General features: G+C 43.7%; 2 protein-coding genes across 2 annotated transcripts; one reads left to right on the top strand and one right to left on the bottom strand.

Annotated features, from left to right (window-relative positions):
• The first annotated feature begins 3,360 nt into the window (after positions 1 to 3,360).
• On the top strand, positions 3,361 to 9,016 carry LOC125510217 (plant UBX domain-containing protein 8-like). Its single transcript, XM_048675317.1, has 10 exons — positions 3,361 to 3,597; positions 4,442 to 4,503; positions 4,808 to 5,330; positions 5,419 to 5,516; positions 5,618 to 5,852; positions 5,943 to 6,131; positions 6,210 to 6,374; positions 7,001 to 7,144; positions 7,269 to 7,325; positions 8,901 to 9,016. The coding sequence occupies exons 1-10, from the start codon at positions 3,514 to 3,516 to the stop codon at positions 9,012 to 9,014; spliced, it is 1,671 nt and encodes a 556-aa protein (XP_048531274.1). The 5' UTR covers positions 3,361 to 3,513; the 3' UTR covers positions 9,015 to 9,016.
• Positions 9,017 to 9,316: 300 nt separating this feature from the next.
• On the bottom strand, positions 9,317 to 10,220 carry LOC125510218 (anther-specific protein MZm3-3-like). The gene is made up of 2 exons (XM_048675318.1): positions 9,687 to 10,220; positions 9,317 to 9,565 (listed from the first exon to the last, which is right to left on the bottom strand). Exons 1-2 carry the CDS (start codon positions 9,991 to 9,993, stop codon positions 9,561 to 9,563), a joined length of 312 nt encoding a protein of 103 aa, XP_048531275.1. The 5' UTR covers positions 9,994 to 10,220; the 3' UTR covers positions 9,317 to 9,560.
• Positions 10,221 to 23,002: the final 12,782 nt, after the last annotated feature.

Raw genomic sequence — 23,002 nt, 5'->3', positions numbered from 1 at the left:
CCCATTCCATTAGCTTAGCACCCGATCATTTAGTATGTTGCTATTGCTTTCTTCATGACTTATACATGTTCCTATGACTATGAGATTATGCAACTCCCGTTTGCCGGAGGAACACTTTGTGTGCTACCAAACGTCACAACGTAACTGGGTGATTATAAAGGAGCTCTACAGGTGTCTCCAAAGGTACATGTTGGGTTGACGTATTTCGAGATTAGGATTTGGATTTGTCACTCCGATTGTCGGAGAGGTATCTCTGGGCCCTCTCGGTAATGCACATCACTGAAGCCTTGCAAGCATTGCAACTAATGAGTTAGTTGTGGGATGATGTATTACGAAACGAGTAAAGAGACTTGCCGGTAACGAGATTGAACTAGGTATGGGATACCGACGATCGAATCTCGGGCAAGTAACATACCGGTGACAAAGGGAACAACGTATGTTGTTATGCGGTCTGACCGATAAAAGATCTTCGTAGAATATGTAGGAGCCAATATGAGCATCCAGGTTCCGCTATTGGTTATTGACCGGAGACGTGTCTCGGTCATGTCTACATTGTTCTCAAACCCGTAGGGTCCGCACGCTTAAGGTTACGATAACAGTTATATTATGAGTTTATACATTTTGATGTACCGAAGTTTGTTCGGAGTCCCGGATGTGATCACGGACATGACGAGGAGTCTCGAAATGGTCGAGACATAAAGATTGATATATTGGAAGCCTATGTTTGGATATCGGAAGTGTTCCGGGTGAAATCGGGATTTTACCGGAGTACCGGGAGGTTACCGGAACCCCCCGGGAAGTATATGGGCCTTAGTGGGCCTTAGTGGAAGAGAGGAGAGGTGGCCATAGATGGGTCGCGTGCCCCTCCCCCCTTGGTCCGAATAGGACAAGGAGAGGGGGCCGGCCCCCCTTCCTCCTCTCTCTCCTCTTTTCCCCCCACCGCGAATCCTATTCCAACTAGGAAAGGGGGGGAGTCCTACTCCCGGAAGGAGTAGGACTCCTCCTGGCGCGCCACCTCTTGGCCGGCCAGCCCCCCCTTTGAGCCTTTATATACGGAGGCACAGGGCACCCCTAGAGACACAAGTTGATCCACGTGATCATATTCTTAGCCGTGTGCGGTGCCCCCTTCCACCATAGTCCTCGATAATATTGTAGCGGTGCTTAGGCGAAGCCCTGCCATGGTAGAACATCAAGATCGTCACCACGCCGTCGTGCTGACGGAACTCTTCCCCGACACTTTGCTGGATCGGAGTCCGGGGATCGTCATCGAGCTGAACGTGTGCTAGAACTCGGAGGTGCCGTAGTTTCGGTGCTTGATCGGTCGGGCCGTGGAGACGTACGACTACATCAACCAAGTTAACGCTTCCGTTGTCGATCTACAAGGGTACGTAGATCACACTCTCCCCCTCTCGTTGCTATGCATCACCATGATCTTGCATGTGCGTAGGAAATTTTTTGAAATTTCTACGTTCCCCAACAGGAAAGGGAAGGGAAAAGGAGAAGGAAGGAAGGGGGCGCCCCCCTTCCCTAGTCCAATTCGGACCAGACCAAGGGGAGGGGTGCGGCCACCCTTGAGGCCCTTTTCCTTCTTTCCCGTATGGCCCAATAAGGCCCAATACGTATTCCCGTAACTCTCCGGTACTCCGAAAAATACCCGAATCACTCGGAACCTTTCCGATGTCCGAATATAGTCATCCAATATATCGATCTTTACGTCTCGGCCATTTCGAGACTCCTCGTCATGTCCCTCATCTCATCCGGGACTCCGAACTCCTTCGGTACATCAAAACTCATAAACTCATATATAACTGTCATCGAAACCTTAAGCATGCGGACCCTACGGGTTCGAGAACAATGTAGACATGACCGAGACACGTCTCCGGTCAATAACCAATAGCGGAACCTGGATGCTCATATTGGCTCCCACATATTCTACGAAGATCTTTATCGGCCAGACCGCATAACAACATACGTTGTTCCCTTTGTCATCGGTATGTTACTTGCCCGAGATTCGATCGTTGGTATCTCAATACCTAGTTCAATCTCGTTACCCGCAAGTCTCTTTACTCATTCCGTAATACATCATCTCGCAACTAACTCATTAGTTGCAATGCTTGCAAGGCTTTAGGTGATGTGCATTACCGAGAGGGCCCAGAGATACCTCTCCGACAATCGGAGTGACAAATCCTAATCTCGAAATACGCCAACCCAACAAGTACCTTCGGAGACACCTGTAGAGCACCTTTATAATCACCCAGTTACGTTGTGACGTTTGGTGGCACACAAAGTGTTCCTCTGGTAAACGGGAGTTGCATAATCTCATAGTCAAAGATTGCATAATCTCATAGTCATAGGAACATGTATAAGTCATGAAGAAAGCAATAGCAACAAATTAAACGATCAAGTGCTATGCTAACGGAATGGGTCAAGTCAATCACATCATTCTCCTAATGATGTGATCCTGTTAATCAAATGACAACTCATGTCTATGGTTAGGAAACATAACCATCTTTAATCAACGAGCTAGTCAAGAGGCATACTAGTGACACTCTGTTTGTCTATGTATTCACACATGTATTATGTTTTCGGTTAATACAATTCTAGCATGAATAATAAACATTTATCATGATATAAGGAAATATATAATAACTTTATTATTGCCTCTAGGGCATATTTCCTTCACTCATATCGTCCTCTTCCCTGGTCGTCGCCAGTTACTAGCAAAGACTGCCCCGACCCCTCAACACGCTCCGGCTTCGAGCTCGCCAGTGTCGCGCTCGCTACACGCCTCGCTGTGACTCTGCAGCGTCGTAGCCGACCCGTTCCAGCACCGAGAGCTCCCACACATAGCATCCATGCCGGAAAGGTTCCAGCACACCACGCCCACGCAAGCTCTGCACGTCATCCACGCCGGTTAATCCCAACATCCGAACGTGTCGGTTGCAGGATCCGGCTGCGTCGGTTGCAGCATCCTGTCGACGAGAGAGCATGGCATCCATTGTCTTGTAGCTCTCCGACTCGAAGGTTGCAGCTCCCGGTGTCGCCAGTTCCAGCAAATTGTTGTGCCGATCACAGCTTGTAATCTTGTCGGTCCTAGCAAAACCATCTTCCGGTCGCAACTTCGCCAGTGCCGGTTCTAGCATCGCCACATGAAGGTTGAAAACGCGTGAAAGGATATGGAAGGAAGCGGCGCGGGCGGTGTGGGTGGACCCCCAACCGAACACGTGGCTGCGTAGGGAGGAACTGCGACCGGCGCAAGCCCTAGCCGGTTGCCCGATTAGAATCGTTTACCATTTCATAAACCAAAAAAATTAGGAAAAAGAGTTTCTTTCAAAAGGTGACCCTAGGAAAGCAGTCACCTCTGGCCCTGGCTCACCGGCCACCACGTGACAGACAGAACGCTCCTCCCTTCTTGAGCCTCCGAGTTTGGCTTCTCCCATACGCTCATCTTCTCTCCTCTCCCCCTTCCCCTGCGTGCGAGCGTCGCCTCCAAACCCTCCCCCGGCGCCCGCCATGGCGAGGCCGCAGCAGGAGGCGATCGACACCTTCATCAGCATCACCGGCGCCGACGAGGCCGTCGCCATCCGCAAGCTCGAGGTATCGCCCAAGCCCCCTCCCGCTCCTCTTCCTGCCCAGTTTCCTTTGGTTCAGGCGCCCGCCCAATCTAGCGCAATCGGCTGGGCTCGCGCGGCGGATTTGGTTGCGCCGGGTATGGATCGCTCGGTGCTAGGTTTTAGTCCACTTGTTTGGGCCGGGGAAGGGGTCTGCGCGTGGTGGGTTGAGGTGGCCCGATTTGTTTGCGAATCCCCGCGTCGCTGTTCTGCTAGTGCAGTTATGGAATGGAATTACCTCAGCAGTCTCGTGGCTTGTCTTTGTCCCCTTGCTGCCTTCCTTTACTCAAAGCTATGGTTTTGGTAAGAGCCCAATTTGGTCACATAACCCCTGATTTGCAGTTACTACTCGAGACGAATTGTTTGGCGGTCTCTTAGTTGGAATATGGTGCGCGGTTCACTAATAATAATCTAAAAAAAACGAAATTGCTTGGCTCATCTGGATGGTAGGCTTGTAGATTTAGTGGATTCCCCCCTGTACTTGTTCGTCTAGGTTCAGGAATTTGAATTTCACAAGCAGGTACTACATTGTAATTTCCTAGTTATCCTGTTGATTATGTTTGGTCTCATCCAGTTGTGCTAGACTTGACATCTCCAAAGTTTAACTCAGTGCACACATACCAGCTGGGGTACCATGTTATCTTCAAATGGTCATCTTATTTCTGAAATCACCCTGTGAATGTGCGTGGTTCGCAAATCTTCTAGGGCATCGCCTCCAAATTGATTGTTCAAGTGCAACATTCTGTTGCCGTGAAAAGAAAGTGCATCATTCTACCATCGATGTCATCTATATATCTAACCTCAGTGCTTTTTTGATAAATGGCACACAGGAACATGCTGGTGACCTCAATCAGGCAGTCAATGCACACTTCACTGAAGGAGATAGCACAGTGTATGTATTTAAATTTTTCCAGCACATTTTCTTCAGATAATTCCAAAGTACTTTTAGTATGCAAATATTGCTTGTTAGTTTGGTTTTTCTGAACTTCCCTCCAATATCCCTATAAATTGCTTATTGGTTGTAAAGAGCTACACACAATTAATATGGATAGCCTGTATCAAAGTTTAAACCACCAATTACTTGTTCTATGTGCATTTAGCTAAAGTGACAAGTAAACTGGATCAGAGGCAGAACAATTACCTTCCAGATACCATGTTGCACTAGGGCAGATAATTGATGTGTTTCTGTTTTTCAGGAACGCAATCAATCAAAGTATTCCACCTGTTAATCATGATGATATGGAGCTGGACGGACCACTTGATAACACGTTTCAAAGACCATTGTTCCCTGAAGCTCTGCACGACCCTTTTGCACTAATGGATCCCAATTTCCAGCAAATGTTTTTTGATAGTGTTGGTTCTGCTGGTACTCCCAATCGTGATGCACAAGGTCCGCACCCTAGAGAGATATGTAATGAAGTTAATGACAACAACATTCACATGGGTCCTTCTGGTCAGGCTTCTGTTGTTGAGAATGTCACTGGACATGGGCCTTCTTATGGACCAGAAGTTCGTGAGACTATCATAATAGATGACGACGAGGAGGAGTTGTCATCTGGGCTGTCTTCTCAGCATGCTAGTATCCGTAGCAATGCGTCACAGCCAAACCCTCTGCCAACTGCTCCTCCACTGGTTCATGTCACAGACAATGACATAGAAGAGGAAATGATTCGGGCTGCAATTGAAGCTTCAAAAAGAGAGGCTGAAGAACTGGCAAATGTAAGCTCTCTCTCTCTCTCTCTCCACAGGGATAGGTTAGAACGAGCTTGTCGAGTCTTGCTTTACCTAAATTTTAAATAAATATCAGACAGCAGAGCAAGAACGGACTCAACATATGGGTGGAATAAACTTGGAAGATCGTTTATCTGATGAAGACATGGAAACTGCAGCTGGAACAGTGAGAAGGTGAATATTATTTTGTACCCTCTTGCTCTTCATCCTCAGGCTACCTTACTGCGGTAGGCTAATAGCAATGCATTTATTTTGCGTTTTCTTCCTATTTGGAGGCAAGGATTAGGTACAGGGAGGAGTGGAACAACTATGCAACCAGCAGATGAAGAGAGCTCAGATGATGAGATCGAGGATGTTGAAGAACAGCCATTAGTTAGACGTCGTTCTAGGCGCATCCCTTCTGGAGACACAGAGTCAACAGAACCTGTTCTCCCAGGTGATAGTCCTCCCTCAAGTTCGCAGCCTCAAAACCTTGATCATCAGTATAACAGAACTGATTTCCCATCAGAGGTATTGTAGCCTTTGATCTGTACCTTAATATTAAGCAGTTAACGGTATTACTTCAGCCTCATTGCTCACACAATTCTTCTTCTGGAAAAGTGGGGTGGCATTTCTTCTGAGGAACATGATGAAGCTGTTATGCTTGAGGCTGCAATGTTTGGTGGAATTCCTGAAGCACCAACATATCCATTATCCGTTCCATCTCATGCGAGCTCGAGTCATTATCCCCAAGTAGTGCACTCTCCACCACCAGAATTGACTGAACAACGGTTATTACGTGAGCAGCAGGTTTGTACTTGAAGCTTTATGCATTGTTGCTAAATGCAAAAGATATTGGATTTTAACTTCCAGAATGTTATATTACAGGATGATGAGTACCTTGCATCACTCCAAGCTGATCAAGAAAAGGAGATGAAGACTCTACAAGAAGCTGAGCTCCGACTGCTGGAAGAAGCTGCCGCAAGAGAAGCTGCTCTTGAGAAACAAAAGCAAGAGGAGGAGGAACGGCGTAAAATGCAGCTTGAGAAAGAGGTACCTTTCTGTTGCAGATAATTCAAAATACAATTGGATGATAATTAAGAGTATTTTCCAGTATGTGAGTGGTAGATAACTAGATCACTGCTGTGATCATACGAAACTTATTTTTCTTAGAAAAAACTATAAGGCTTTAGTTTATGTTATGTTGCAGACTTACAGTGGTCTTATTATAGGTTTGGTTAACTGTAGATATGATGTGGCAATATTATCTTACTTTCAAGAAAACTTTGGGCATGTTTGGTTGATAGCTGAATCTTGCTAGACTTTTTGTGCTGACCTGTGACAAGCCACAAAAGGCATGGAGAGAATTGGTCGCCACAACCATGGCAAGATTTGGCAAAACGGCTCTATGATAGCTGGGGCTGGCTGCTAAGAAAGTGTGGCATGCCACAGCTGTGACAGTGAAACAAACATTAGCCACAAACAGCTAACACACCCTTGGCAAAGTTTGTCAAACTGTAGCTATATGAACTAAACATATCCAATAGGATAACTAAGCTCTTTGCTTCTGTTGTTCCGTTGAGACTTGCTTGATATTTATAATTATTTATCATAAGTTCATTACCTGGCATTGTTGGGGATCTGCCAGTTATGCTGTTTCTGATGTTTTATGTAAACAGGAGCTTGAGTCCAATCTTGCCGCCAAAGAAGCATCATTGCCATTGGAGCCACCTTCAGACAAGGAAGGTGTTATAACACTTGTAGTTCGCATGCCTGACGGTAGTCGACAGGGGCGTCGCTTTTTAAAATCTGATAAATTCAAGGTAAGCTGCTTTTGAACTTAATAAAAAAACTGCTTTTGATCTGCCAGATTCCAGAAAAGAAGGGTTCATTTATACTTGCCTCTTGCCACTAATACATGCTTCTGACATGCTGGTTTGCTTGCAGTCCCTTTTTGATTTCTTAGACGTTGGCAGGACTTGCAAGCCAGAAACCTACAGACTGGTAATTCTCTAGTGTTATATTTTTCTTATTTTATAATATTTCATATGCATACTCCCATGTAGAGTTAACTGTCTTAATAAAAATGAGTGCAACCTAGTATTCTTCCTTATGGACTGGTATGTCAGGCACTAGCAGTCACGTGCATGATAATATATAATTTTCTGAGCTACCCAAACCAATACTGGGTTCGGCCCTGTCTTTTTGCTGAGCTTGTTGTGTTGTCGGCAAGAATGGGCTGGGCCCTATGTTCCGGTTTTCGCCTGGTTGTCTGCAGTTAACGCAACAACCTTTTTCCTAATTAATGGAATAGGCAAAGCTTTTGCCTCATTTCAAATAAAATAAAATAATGGATTCATCTGATCCCAAGAGCAGATTAGTTTTGCTTGCTGTGTGCTTTGTTGAATTTTCTCAATCCAGCGTCTGCGTAGCTTAGCATCCTGTTTTCTTGAGGTAACCTGCTAGTATTCCTTGACCTATGCAAGAAGGTAATTTTATGTAAGTTTCTGTAGCATTTGGATTACTATAATTATGCATGAATCATGTGGCTCTCTAGGGAGAAGCATTTACAGATTACCAAATTCATTCTTGAGCTTTGGGATGACTTTGGTGTCTTTGCGTTCCTACAACTAACACATTCTATGGATCACTACAAAATGGGATATTCTTAGTTCTCATAATGAACATTTCAAGTTACATGGTGTGGCAGACTAGCAGGACTATGCAAATTTTGCGCTCATTGAGAAATTTTAGAAGCAAGAGAAAGGATTGACAGTGATTGTAGGAGGATGTATATGTGCCCTGCCAACAAGTTTTATGCTTCCATAACTTCATGCTCACTGTTGAGTACATTATACATCAAGCTCCGGTCATATTAGCTAACACCGGATAGTGCTATTTGCTGCTCTGGCTGCTATGTGCTGTCAGGGGGAGATCATTCTTTCTGCAGTGCAGACTGCAGACTGGAGAATTGCTTCTCTGGCACTGTTCGTGTTCGTGCAGTGTCTCTAATTTCCTTTTTGAGGACAGTCCACGACAGATGTTTGGTCCAAGCAATGTTGAAAGTTATATTGTGCTTTTTCTGCCAGTTGATTGTAGTATCAGTAGTGCATATTTCATCCATTGAAATATTGTAGTTGACCGCACTGAGCAGCATTTGGGAAACCATTTGGACCCGGTGTTACTATGATTTCCCCCCTATTCCTTTGCATTTTATAAGTTCATCTGTTCCATAGACCATATATCTCCGTCTTTTTACTCTTGATACATTCAAGTATATCTAGTGGGAATAACACAAAGAAAATAGGTACTCCCTCTGTCTCAAAATGTATGAAGTTTTTGAAACGTCTTACATTTAAAACGCCTTACATTTTGAGACAGAGGGAGTAGCTTGCAAGTTGCAACGAGTAGTTATCATCAGCTTTTCATACACACAAAGAAAGTTAAAATAACTGTTCAAATGTAACTTGAAGTGTGAAAATATTACAACCACTAATTTGTTTTCATTTGTATTTTAGCATTAAACTGCTTGACTCTTACTGCCATCCGGTCTCGTATTTACCATTGTGTGTCTTGCAGGTAAGGACATACCCCAGGCGTGCTTTTACCACTGCTGACGGCGACCAATCGTTTACTGATCTCGGGTTAACAAGCAAGCAGGAAGCCTTATTTATAGAGCAGATTACTGATTAGGGGAAAAAGATTGAGCCTCACCTAGGGATACCACCATCTGAGACTGAGTTGGGGTTTTACATGTCTATACTTGCATATGGCTTTTATTAGGGAATCTAAAATTGGTCTGTGTCGAAGAGTTCAAACTGTGTTCTTTTGTGATGTGGAACGGTTCGCATCACTTTAGTCTTATGTAGGGGGTATAAAACAGTGATCAGCAATGGATTCAGGATATTTGGTTATGAATGCGCGCTAGCGCAGCGATAATCATTGTTCGTTTCAGAGAGAGAAAGATGCCTTGGTTTCATTGTGGGTTCATTATATGTTTGGGTCTGGAAGGACCTTCGGTGCAAATTGGTTTCATTACTATTGTTATTAATCTGACCTTCAACAGAGGCCAACAGACACGAGAGCCTGTAATGATCACAGGGGATCGATCTAGACGGACAGGACAGCTACTAGGCACTGCTAATACTACTCAAGATGGTTGCTCCGACCATCGATCTCTTATTCATCGTCGTCTTCTTCAGTTCCTCCTCTTCTTGCATGGAGCCAGGCAGCGAGCGATCACTCTGCAGCGGCAGCAGTCAAAGGGAAACAACCGGGAGCCCGTCAGTTCAGCTAGATAGATATTCAGGCAAAGAGAGAGCAGCACATGAATCAATCAGCATGGAGTGTTTATAATGATCTTACGGCAGGAGACGCGCGGGAGGCCGCACTTGGCGGGGAGGCTGTTGATGATGTCGATGGCGCCGCAGGCGCAGTCGCGGGACACGGAGCCCAGCGCGGAGCAGCACTCCGGCCCGGGCGTCGGGAGCGCCTGCCCCGGCAGCGGCGGCACGCTGTACCGCGCGCACGGGGCCAGCTGGCTCAGCTGCGCGCCGCAGGTGCCGAGCGGCGGCTGCGCCTCCGCCGCGCCGCCCAGCGTGATGAGCAGCACCAGGACGAGGAGGGCCGCCAGGGCGCGCGGCTGCGGCAGCTGGGCCGTGGTCACCGCCATCGTCGTCGTAGTCGCCGGCTCGGTGCGCGCGCTGCTAGCTTGAGCGTTCTGTGTGCGTGTGGTTTGCGGCGCGGTGTGGTGGTGGTGCCGGAGGGCGTGATTTTATAGGCGCGGCGACGGAGGTGGGAGGGTGGGAGGCGGCGAGTCTTGCGTTGCTCACCTACGCTACGCACGCAGCGGTGCTCCGATCGGCGCCGGGCGGGAGGAGGAGCGGGGCACGGCAAGCGTGTGAGGCTGACCCAACCGAACGAGGGGCCGACAACCAGGCCTACCACGGCAGGAAGAGAGGAGGGAGCCGACGCTAGCATGCACCGCAGCTATATCTCGCTTACAGCGACTTGTAAGATACGCTCGCCACAAGCTTTCTCCTCTGCGCTACAGTATTTGGGGCGACCTATTTTGTCAGTTCATTCCTTCGCTCGTTCGCTCTGGTTTTCTTCGGGTCTTTCTTCATTATTGGTTTTTTTGCTTTTCTTCAGTTCTCTTTGTTTCGTCACTGCTTTTCTTTGGTTTTCTGTTTTTCTTTGTTTTTCATCGGTTTTCTTCGTTCATTTTTCGGTTTTAAGTGATTTTTCTTGTATTTCTTCCCTTTTTATGAGGTTTTCTTGTTTTCTCTTCACTTTTCTTTGTTCTCCCCATTTTTCCTTCTTCCTTGATTTTCAACATATGTCTACATTTTTCTTACACATTGTACAATTCTTGTATATGTCAAGAATATTTTTAAATACATGTTTACCAACTTTTTTAAATAACCGTTTTTCTTTAAATACTTATTTTAATGTTCATTTATTTTTGTACACATTGTACATTTTCGTTATATGTCAAGATCGTTTCTTTAAAACACGTTTAAAAATTTTCAAATATTTTTTTTGATATCTATTTTTTTGTACACACAGTACATTTTTGGTATACATACATAACATTTTTTATAAACGTTAAAAAAATTCATATAGTATATCATTAACATTTTCCAAATATATGTTTTGATGTCTACTTTTTTACACATCGTACATTTTTCTTATATATACGAAACATTTTTTTATACATGTTTACCATTTGTATACATGTTTAAATTTTTTAGTACAAGTTATATATATTTAAAATACATAATTAGCATTTTTCTATGAAATAGTTTTTTCAAAGTCTACTTTTTAATACACATTGTACATTTTTCTTAATACACCGCAAAGATATTTTTGGAACAATAAATGTTTAATAAGTTTTAAATATATGTTTCCATGTCTATTTTTTTCGTACACATTGTACATTTTTTGTATGCATCTAAAACATTTTCTTGTATAGGTTTAATATTTTTATACATGATTAACGTTTTTCAAATATATGTTTTGATGTGTACTTTTTGTACGCATAATACTTCAAAACATTTTCTATACATCCAAAACATTTTTATACATGTTTAATTTATTTTATGCACGCTTAATATTTTAAAAATACATGACTAACATCTTTTCACATCATTCTTTTGATGTCCATTGTTTTCATACACATTTATATTTTTGGTACAAATCTAAAACATCTTTTTACACTGGTTTATCATTTTTCAAACACATGATTAATATTTTTTTCAAATATATGTTTTGATGCCTACTCTTTTCGGACACATCATACATTTTCCTTATAAATATGGAAACAACAATTATACACGCTTAACATGTTTGTTGAATCACACGAACATTTTGGTATATTGTATGAAAGTTTATTTTTAAAATTCCATGTACATATTTTTGAAACACGTAACATTTTTAAATATATTTTTAAGTTATCATCACTTTTTAAAAGTTATACTAACAAAATATTACACTGCATTAACATTTTTCAAAATCTCAATTTTATTTTTTGACGTAAATTAATGTTTGGAATATTTGTATTGAAACATATTCTAAATTATAAACAAAAGTGAAAAATAACAACACAGAATATGAAGAAAACATTAAAAAAGATTAACTTAAAAGTTAGGCTGGCGCAATACTTGCAGCTGAGTGGGCGCTCCTTCGGCGAGACCTTCCTCGCTCTCAATATATAAGCGAGGCATAGGTGCTCCCGCATGTTGGGAGCCGACCCGAGAAGAATGATACGTAAATTAATGCTCTCCATTTTTTCCCGTTCGCAGAATCGTGGTAGAATATGAAGAATGTTACAAGTTCACTGATCTCTCAAAAACAAGCAATTACTTCACACCTTTTGCCATTGTTGTTTAGCAATGAATATCCGGGACAACAAATGTTGTCAAGGAAGAACGTCAAACAAAATTCTTCTTCTCATTGCAAAAGTAAAAATAAAAATTAGATCTTATTCTTTAAATGTTTGCTTTAGAGAAAAGGCTCAAGGTGAGCTTGACTTTGAATTAATATTAGATTACAACCAACAACTTACGAAGACTAAAAACAGAAAAATAGTGAAAATACAAGTTGCTGAGAAACCAACTAGCAGGTGTTGGGAAACGCAGTAATTTCAAAAAAAAAAAATCCTACGCACACGCAAGATCTATCATGGTGATGCATAGCAACGAGAAGGGAAGAATGTTGTCCACGTATCCTCGCAGACCGTAAGCGGAAGCGTTATGACAACGCGGTTGATGTAGTTGTACGTCTTCACGGTCCGACCGATCCTAACAACGAAAGTACGGCACCTCCGCGATCTGCACACGTTCGGCTCGGTGACGTCCCACGAACTCTCGATCCAGCTGAGTGTCAAGGGAGAGCTTTGTCAGCACGACAGCGTGATGACAGTGATGATGAAGCTACCGGCGCAGGGCTTCGCCTAATCACTACGACAATATGACCGAGGTGGATTATAGTGGAGGGGGCATCGCACACGGCTAAGGGATCAATGATCAACTTGTGTGTTCTAGGGTGCCCCCTACCCCTGTATATAAAGGAGTAAGGGTGGAGGCCGGCCGACCCTTGGGGTGCGCCAAGGAGGGGAGGAGTCCTCCTAGTAGGAGTAGGACTCCCCCTTTCCTAGTCCAACTAGGAGGAGGAATGGGGAAGGAAGGGGTGCGCGGCCCTGCCTTGGCCGGCCCTCTCTCTCCACTAAGGCCCATGTGGCCCATTAGTTTCCCGGGGGGAGGGGGGTTCCGGTAACCCTCCGGCACTTCGGTTTTCTCCGAAATCATCCGGAATACTTCCGGTGTCCGAATATAGCCGTCCAATATATCAATCTCTCGTCATGTCTGTGATCACATCCGGGACTCCAAACTATCTTCGGTACATCAAAACATATAAACTCATAATACCGATTGTCACCGAACGTTAAGCGTGCGGACCCTACGGGTTCGAGAACTATGTAGACATGACCGAGACACGTCTCCGGTCAATAACCAATAGCGGAAATTGGATGTTTATATTGGCTCCCACATATTCTACGAAGATCTTTATCGGTCAAACCACATAACGATATACGTTGTTCCCTTTGTCATCGGTATGTTACTTGCCCGAGAGTCGATCGTCGGTATCTCAATACCTAGTTCAATCTCGTTACCGGCAAGTCTCTTTACTCATTCCGTAATGCATCATCCCGTAACTAACTCATTAGTCACATTGCTTGCAAGGCTTATAGTGATGTGCATTACTGAGAGGGCCCAGAGATACCTCTCCGATACTTGGAGTGATAAATCCTAATCTCGATCTATGCCAACTCAACAAACACCATCGGAGACACCTGTAGAGCATCTTTATAGTCATCCAGTTACGTTGTGACATTTGATAGCACAGTAAGTGTTCCTCTGGTATTCGGGAGTTGCATGATTTCATAGTCATAGGAACATGTATAAGTTATGAAGAAAGCAATAGCAACAAACTAAGCGATCATCGTGCTAAGCTAACAGATGGGTCAAGTCAATCACATCATTCTCTAATGATGTGATCCCGTTAATCAAATGACAACTCATGTCTATGGTTATAAAACATAACCATCATTGATTCAACGAGCTAGTCAAGTAGAGGCATACTAGTGACATTTTGTTTGTCTATGTATTCACACATGTACTAAGTTTTCGGTTAATATAATTCTAGCATGAATAATAAACATTTATCATGATATAAGAAAATATAAATAACAACTTTATTATTGCCTCTTGGGCATATTTCCTTCAATATCCCACTTGCACTAGAGTCAGTAATCTAGATTACATTGTAATGATTCTAACACCATGGAGTCTTGGTGCTGATCATGTTTTGCTCGTGAGAGAGGCTTAGTCAATGGGTCTGCAACATTCAGATCCGTATGTATCTTGCAAATCTCTATGTCTCCCTCCTTGACTTGATCGCGGATGGAATTGAAGCGTCTCTTGATGTGCTTGGTTCTCTTGTGAAATCTGGGTTCCTTTGCCAAGGAAATTGCACCAGTATTGTCACAAAAGATTTTTATTGGACCCGATGCACTAGGTATGCCAACTAGATCGGATATGAACTCCTTCATCCAGACTCCTTCATTTGCTGCTTCCGAAGCAGCTATGTACTCTGCTTCACATGTAGATCCCGCCATGACGCTCTGCTTGGAACTGCACCAACTGACAGCTCCACCATTTAATAAAAACACGTGTCCGGTTTGTGACATAGAGTCATCCGGATCGGTGTCAAAACTTGCATCGATGTAACCGTTTAGGACGAGCTCTTTGTCACCTCCATATACGAGAAACATATCCTTAGTCCTTTTCAGGTATTTCAGGATGTTCTTGACCGTTGTCCAGTGATCCACTCCTGGATTACTTTGGTATCTCCCTGCTAAACTAATAGCAAGGCACACATCAGGTCTGGTACACAACATTGCATACATGACAGAACCTATGGCTGAATCGTAGGGAATGACTTTCATTTTCTCTCTATCTTCTGCAGTGGTCGGGCATTGAGTCTGACTCAACTTCACACCTTGTAAAACAGGCAAGAACCCTTTCTTTGCCTGATCCATTTTAAACTTCTTCAGAACCTTATCAAGATATGTGCTTTGTGAAAGTCCAATTAAGCGTCTTGATCTATCTCTATAGATCTTGATGCCCAATATATAAGCAGCTTCACCGAGGTCTTTCATTGAAAAATTCTTATTCAAGTATCCTTTTATGCTATTCAGAAATTTAGTATTATTTCCGATCAACAATATGTCGTCTACATATAATATCAGAAATGCTACAGAGCTCCCACTCACTTTCTTGTAAATACAGCCTTCTCCAAAAGTCTGTATAAAACCATATGCTTTGATCACACTATCAAAGCGTATATTCCAACTCCGAGAGGCTTGCACCAGTCCATAAATGGATCGTTGGAGCTTGCACACTTTGTTAGCACCTTTTGGATCGACAAAACCTTCTGGTTGCGTCATATACAACTCTTGTTTAAGATATCCATTAAGGAATGCAGTTTTGAAATCCATTTGCCAAATTTCATAATCATAAAATGCGGCAATTGCTAACATGATTCGAACGGACTTAAGCATCGCTACGGGTGAGAAGGTCTCATCGTAGTCAACTCCTTGAACTTGTCGAAAACCTTTTGCAACAAGTCGAGCTTTGTAGACAGTAACATTTCCGTCAGCGTCAGTCTTCTTCTTGAAGATCCATTTATTCTCTGTGGCCTGCCGATCGCTACCTCTTGAGCATGTGTTGGTTTTCCCTTAAAGAGGAAAGGGTGATGCAGCAAAGTAGCGTAAGTATTTCCCTCAGTTTTTAAGAACCAAGGTATCAATCTAGTAGGAGACTACACGCAAGTCCCTCGTACTTGCACAAACAATCAAGAACCTTGCAACCAACGCAATAAAGGGGTTGTCAGTCTCTTCATGACCACTTGCAAAAGTGAGATCTGATCAAGATAATAAGATAAATATTTTTGGTATTTTTGTTGTATAGATTGAAAAGTAAAGATTGCAAAATAAATGGTGACATAAATAGCTAGTTGACGGGAAAATAATATGATGGAGAATAGACTCGGGGGCCATAGGTTTCACTAGTGGCTTCTCTCAAGATAGCATAATCTATGATGGGTGAACCAATTACTGTCAAGCAATTGATAGAAAAGTGAATAGTTATGAGAGTATCTATGCATGATCATGCATATAGGCATCACGTCCGTGACAAGTAGATCGAAACGATTCTGTATCTACTACTATTACTCCACACATCGATCGCTATCCAGCATGCATTTAGAGTATTAATTTCATAAGAACAGAGTAACAAATTAGGCAAGATGACATGATGTAGAGGGATAAACTCAAGCAATATGATATAAACCCCATCTTTTTATCCTCGATGGCAACAATACAATACGTGTCGTGCTGCCCCTGCTGTCACTGGGAAAGGACACCGCAAGATTGAACCCAAAGCTAAGCACTTCTCCCATTGTAAGAAAGATCAATCTAGTAGGCCAAACCAAACTGATAATTCGAAGAGACTTACAAAGATATTTAAATCATGCATAAAAGAATTCAGAGAAGAATCAAATATTTTTCGTAAATAATCTTGATCATAAACCCACAATGCATCGGATCTCAACAAACACACCGCAAAAAGAATTACATCGAATAGATCTCCAAAAGAATCGAGGAGATCTTTGTATTGAGATCCAAAGAGAGAGAAGAAGCCATCTAGCTAATAACTATGGACCCGAAGGTCTGTGGTAAACTACTCACACATCATCGGAGAGGCTATGGTGTTGATGTAGAAGCCCTCCGTGATCGATTCCCCCTCCGGCGGAGCGCCGGAAAAGGCCCCAAGATGGGATCTCACGGGTACAGAAGGTTGCGGCGGTGGAAATAGGGTTTCGTGGTGCTCCTGGATGTTTTCAGGGTATATGAGTATATAGAGGCGAAAGAAGTAGGTTGCTTTTCCACATTCATCAAATACTCCTATTCATCCCCTCTGGTCGATTAATCATTCTGACGGCTACCTATAAAGTCACCTTTAGTTATGGTGTCCAAGGCATGTATCTACCTAGAATACAAGCTAACATAAAAGTTTCCGAGGAGTATTGTAGTGAACATTTGTGAGTAGATCTACACTGTGCATCCTGAATCCTATACCAAGCATTTAAAGGTCTATGTTCGAAAATACTCATGTGAGCGCGAGCTCACAGGATCCCGCTATCTGTGCCATTTATCCCCCTCGTGATCTGTGCTGCAATTGGTATAGTACTAGGTATATATCCACATATATTATTACTCCATATGTGCAATGGCCCACTGCACAGGAAACCCTGTCAGTTAGTGGGGCGGCGGATCAGACGGGGTTGGACGAGGGGAACCATTTTGTCACGGTAGCTGGTCCAAAGGAGCCGGTTTGCTCATTTATGGCAACACCGGAGGCAGCTACCAATCTTCTCCAGCACACCTCCTCGCACTCATCCTTCTTCATATAGCAGTCCACCCATTGCTCCCCTAGTCAGAGATTGAGAGCGAACTAAACCAGACGAGCGCCACATATTCTTGTGGGTAGCATGTCTGCGTCCTCATCCTCAAGCGGGTTCGAGCAACTCCCGCCGCTAATCAGCTGCCCTGAGTGCGGTGGTCGGGTCTTCACCTGGATTGCTCGGGCGGGGCAGAATGCAGGCGTTCGTTTCTACAAGTGCGTCAACAAGGACGTGAGTACAATCCATTCGCCATTCCTTCATCTAAGTACTCGTCTGCAGTCAGATCGACTAATACATTGAGTTTTACTGTCCGATTTGAGTTGCAGGCTGGAATCTGCAACTACATGAGCACCAAGGAGGAGTACCTTGCAGAGTTAAGCTTCCATTTGGGGACGGCACAACAGCTAGGACACGGAAGCAGCCAGGCTGGATCTTCTTTGAATCGCAGAGTCCGTGTTGTCCAGCAGCAGTGCACTGTTCCAGCAGTTTCCCAAGCCTTCAGGGTTAATCAAGCAGGCTCTTCCGCCGCCGCGCTCCGTGTTCTTGTGTTCTTGGATGCTGCCATACTGTTTGTTGGTGTCCTCATTTTCTTGGCGTTGCTGAAAGTAGTCTCCCTCCTTAGCAGGTAGAAGGTGGTCTTGTTGACAGAATAGAAGGAATAATTAGGTAGTCTGTCTTTTGTATCACAGTGCTTGGTAATCAGAATCAGGTTGTGTGTCCTTTGTATCCCAGTGGTTGGTAATGAGAATAAGGAAGTGTTTCATTTGTATCCGAGTGGTTGGTAATGAGATTTGTCAGTGGGTTCTTCTGGAAGACCGTTGTTACGATATGTGTCATGCAATTAGTACTCAATTTATGTTCAGATATTTATTTTTGCCCCGACCGTATTTTTGGGCAGAAGTACTAATGTTAGATCTTTGTTCTATAGCCAATAAAGCGTAATTTTTTTGTGAGGAAACTGGTTACTTAATTAACCACATTAGAACGGGATGCCGCTGTCATCGGCATGACCGGTGGATGCAATAAATTCTTGCACCTACCCACCGTTCCAGAAATTTACTGACCTTATCTCCAACCACCAGCCCGCACCCACCCAACAGCCCTCATATCACCCCTCTGTTTCGCTTGCCCCGGTTTAAGCTCCTCTCCCAAGCGAAGTCGCCGGCGATTTGGCCCACGGCGAACCCATTCCGGCGGGAGATCTATAGGTAAGTGCTCATTTTTTTCAATCCCCTCACCCCACCTTCTCCGCCCCTCCTCGTCCCATGCATATGACCCGAGCAATCCACCCATTATCTATTCAAATTTGCGCTAGATCAGCAAAGATGGATCTGTCGCACCATTCAATTCCAAAATTCATGCTGCCGTCAAACTGCTTGTGTGCTGTATCCGGATCTGATTCAACTTATCCTAACGACCAGTCCTAAGTTGTGTTGTAATAATTGTCTTCACCGTATTTATTAAGCAAGTTCAGTCATACGCCTATTTAACCCAACAGTAGCTACTTGAGGCACCAGGCAATCTGATTATCTAGTACTAATGTTCAGTTCAGCATAGTTCGCCAGGCATGGGGAGCAACACATGTACAGATGATTTTACTCCATGTCTTGTAGCAAAAAACTCCATCATTCTTTTATCAGGGTACATTAGTTCAAGCTCACTCACAATAAAAGTGTTCTCAATTGTAGGCACCATGTCTGACGCTGGTAGTTGTGATGGGACCGCAGCCTCTGGGGATGCAGCTAATGACAACACCAATAGGCAGCCATTGCAAGCCAATGATGAATAGGCACCTCCTGCTCCAACTTCACGAATATCAGTCAGAAAAGCAGTAGAAGTGATCCAGACATTTGATGATTACAAGAGGTGGCTCATTACTGAAATTGGGTTTGGTGGAATGCTAAAGCTACCCTTGCTGCAGAAGCTCAACCTTAAGTTCAATGCCTGGACTATGAGCAAGGTCTGCGTCGAGCGCCGAGCAATTGTTCTGTCAGAAACCAAGGTACTAAAGTTTTTTGCGGAAGACATCCACAAGGTTTTTGGCATTCCGTGTGGTCACCGAAGTGTTAAAGGGCGCGATGGCTTCATCAAGCCAGAAGCGGTAACATTCATAAAGAGGACGTTAGGGATGGACAGGACGGAAGTGCATAGCCTGCGTGCGGCTGAGGAATTCCTTCTCCGTGACATTTCCGAGGCTTCCAGCAAGATGGAGAGGGATTGCTTGCAGATTGCATTCGTCATATTTGTTATGGGCCATGTTCTGGCACCTAGAACAAAACATGATTATGGCACCATAGACTACTGGGGTGCGCTGGCAAATACGGAGAACATATCACAATTCAACTGGTGTGAGTTTGTACTTGACTTTTTGCTAGAGGCAGTCTGGCGGCTTAAGAACGATATGATGGCCAACAATTTGAACACCAATCTTGTTGGTTGCCACTTGTTTTTACAGGTTTGTCTGCTATCTGTGCTGAGGCCACAACAGCCGGCTCATCATCATGGTTTATGTGATCCTTTGTAATGCTTTGTGTGATACATTTCTCATTCACATGGATGCCGTATTAACAACCTTTATATGCAGATATTCTTCCTCGACAATGTTGACCTTGGAATTTTCAATAAGAACCATAATGTCCTTCCTCACATTAGTGACTTCGACCAAAGCAGCATGATGAACATGATAACAATGGTGACTCACATTGGGAAGGGCCCCACATCCTACTCGAAATGCATGGTAATCTTACTGTTGTTAGGTGACAGTGATGATTGATTCTCCCTCATCATAACAAATGTTTTTCATATGTATCCATGGAAGATTCGTCAAGGTAATGATCTATGCTACGCTCGTTGCAACATTGCTGATTCCACTGAGAGAACATCCAACCAGCCAGTTGATGGCGGCAATATGGAGGAAGATGTTGGCAAGTTCAACAATGACAGGAACGATTCAGCTCATGTAGCATCTTCAGCTGTCGGGAACCTAATGGATGTTCAGACACCACTACGTATGCTTGGACCAATGGACTTTATAGAGCACATGCGGAGCCGATACCCCAGTCTGGTAGGTTTCGCTGCTACGGTTTCTTCTATTTTTTGTATTTTCTTTAACTTCCAACAATTGCAATTGGGGCTACTCTCGCCATCTTTACTGAATCTGATGCCGTATGTGGGTTAACTTGTTTGCTGCAGGTTAGGGATGAGTTGAGTTTTATATTGAAGGAGCAGAATGCCAAATGCCAGCGTGAAATCAACACCGCCCGCGCAAATATGTAGGCAGACATGATCAAATTTGTGGACAAACTAATGGCATCAATCAGCAAGAGGTGCATCTGCTGTACTGCTAGAGGTTTTACTAACTGTCCGGCAAGAGCAGTAGATAAATTTCCAGTTGACACACTGAGGACTCCGGTTGGCCAGAAAATACCAGGTGTCAGGCTCGATATGTCTGCTTGCAAAGGTCTCGAACCGTTAACATTGTAATTACCTGCTTTCTGTTTACTTGCATATTGTAATGAATTTGCCATGTGCCGATTTTTTATTATATATGTTAACTGTAACTCCAATTTCAGATGGCAACTCTGAACCGAGGTTCCATGGTGATGACCAGTCAGACCGTCAGCAGAACAAGAGGTCGCGACATGAGGAAGGAGCACTCGCAACAACGACATCTCAGATTTTTCAGTTTGCAAGGCAGACAATGCAGGCTATCAGTGAATTGTTTATTGACCTTCCGAATGATGGAAGCACCACGGTGTTTGGACAAAAGGCAGAGGGACTTCCTGGAAGAAAATATGTCGTCAGATCTGGATTCCAGATAGACCCATGGATCAGGGGTGCTGTCCCGCTACCACCGTAGCCGTATGTGTCCCAACAATTGGAAGGGTTCTTTGCTACAGCACCGACAGAAGAATTATGCAGGTGCCTATCTCAATGCAGACTCTTCTGGTACATGTTTCTTAACTATAGACATCTATTCACCATGAGGCTGACACTCCATTGTATATATATCCAGGAATTTTCTTGTTCATGAGAATCTGAGGTTCTTACGAATAACGGGTTCAACATTGAAATGCCAGCTGGTTGAAGATGAGCTTATCGACCATGAGGTGATGTCAGTCATTATCAGAAGGTATTGTCAGTCTGACCAGGAAGCAGATAAACACTCACCATACTTAACTTGAAGGCACCCAATTGAACCAGAATTCTCGGTCAGTCTTACATAGCTATCGAAATTTTTTGCACGTTGTTCTTTAATATACAGTATGGTCATGCAATCACCGACTGATGGATTTGACTAAATGCAGACGCTTGTACTATCGGATCATGATTTCCTACATACGGTGTCAATACAGAAAGCATTGTGTGCCGACTCACTCAAATATGACATCACATCAGCTCAGCTGGTATGAGAGTGAACTAGCATCGGCCATTTGATTTTTCTCTTATCATATGCCTACTAGTTGGTCACCTGTTGCTTCATTTCTTATATGCAGTTCTTCACCCCCGTTCCACGGCCTAAAGGATGGATTGTAGTTTTCTGGGACATGGTAGCCCGCCTCATGTTTGTAATTGATCCAATGTACAGCAAGAGAAGCCAACCCTTGTCCACTCAGCAGAGAGATGAGATTACAGCTTGGAAGCTACATGATGCCTTGTTTATTTGCTTAAATGAGTATTATGCTGGCTGGCCTGTGAGGAAAGATGGATGGAAAGTCACGTTCCCCGCACTTGCTGATAGCATTTTTTCTCGGTAATGTGTTTTCTATCTGCAATTTGCTTCCATCATTATGTCAAATGTCATCTGTGGTTTCTTATGGAATTTGTTTTGTGATGATCAGTAATGAGACTGGAGCTTGCGTCGTCCATATAGCCCGCCATTTCGATGGGAAAAAGCTGAAGATGCCCCTCACCAAGGTTGGTTATCTATGTCAGCTAGCCAAATTACCTTTTGAGTCATATTTCTGTGACTCCATTTGCAATTTTTTGTCCTAACCACACCATATCCCGGTGCCATAAAACAACACAACATATCGAAGGTGAAGCGGGAAACGTTGTATGAGTGCATGATATAATATGTGACCACACTCATATAATATGTGACCAAATTGCTCAAACATTGCCCTCGTCTAAATCTTCCCGGCATGTCTCTTAGTTGCCAGATTTTCTCGCATAAGAGGCCTTCCCTGAGAAACAATGCATCAATAAGTAAGCAGTTAGTTCATCATACGAAAAAACCGAATTTTTAATCTGGAAAATTTGTATTTCATTCACCACTTACTATTGTTGTCCGCTTCTCCTCATAATTCTCCTCAGATTCTCTGTCAAAAATTAAACTCATGTATTTCCTCATGAAGATATGCATTGGACACCCAGGGGGCACATAGTTCTTCAACATATGATTTGCGCTTTCACTCCGTTGAGTACTAGTCATCTTTGCACAGAATACGCCCTTGAAATACGGCTTCGCCAATTTGTGTCGTATCTCGTACAAATTAGTCATGTAGTCATGACTTTTCAAGTTGTATTTCTCTATTAGGTACTTCCATCCTTCCTCGAACTCATCTATTGTTAGCATGTGGTTGACGACCTTATGGAACTCTAGTCGGAAATCACTCTTCTTTGAGTACAAAGGGCCTAGCGACTCCTTTGCC

This window comes from Triticum urartu, chromosome 5, assembly GCF_003073215.2.
Source record: "Triticum urartu cultivar G1812 chromosome 5, Tu2.1, whole genome shotgun sequence".
In the NCBI taxonomy this organism is placed as follows: Eukaryota; Viridiplantae; Streptophyta; class Magnoliopsida; order Poales; family Poaceae; genus Triticum; species Triticum urartu.
Note: the sequence above shows the minus strand (reverse complement) of the source record. Positions and strands in the feature narration are given on the sequence as shown.

Bases quoted from the DNA above. Each gene is read 5' to 3' on its own strand.
- LOC125510217 (XM_048675317.1), top strand. From the start codon at position 3,514: ATGGCGAGGCCGCAGCAGGAGGCGATCGACACCTTCATCAGCATCACC. The intron at 3,598-4,441 runs GTATCGCCCAAG...AATGGCACACAG, and splicing joins TCGCCATCCGCAAGCTCGAG to GAACATGCTGGTGACCTCAA. The intron at 7,326-8,900 runs GTAATTCTCTAG...TGTGTCTTGCAG, and splicing joins AGCCAGAAACCTACAGACTG to GTAAGGACATACCCCAGGCG.
- LOC125510218 (XM_048675318.1), bottom strand. From the start codon at position 9,993: ATGGCGGTGACCACGGCCCAGCTGCCGCAGCCGCGCGCCCTGGCGGCC.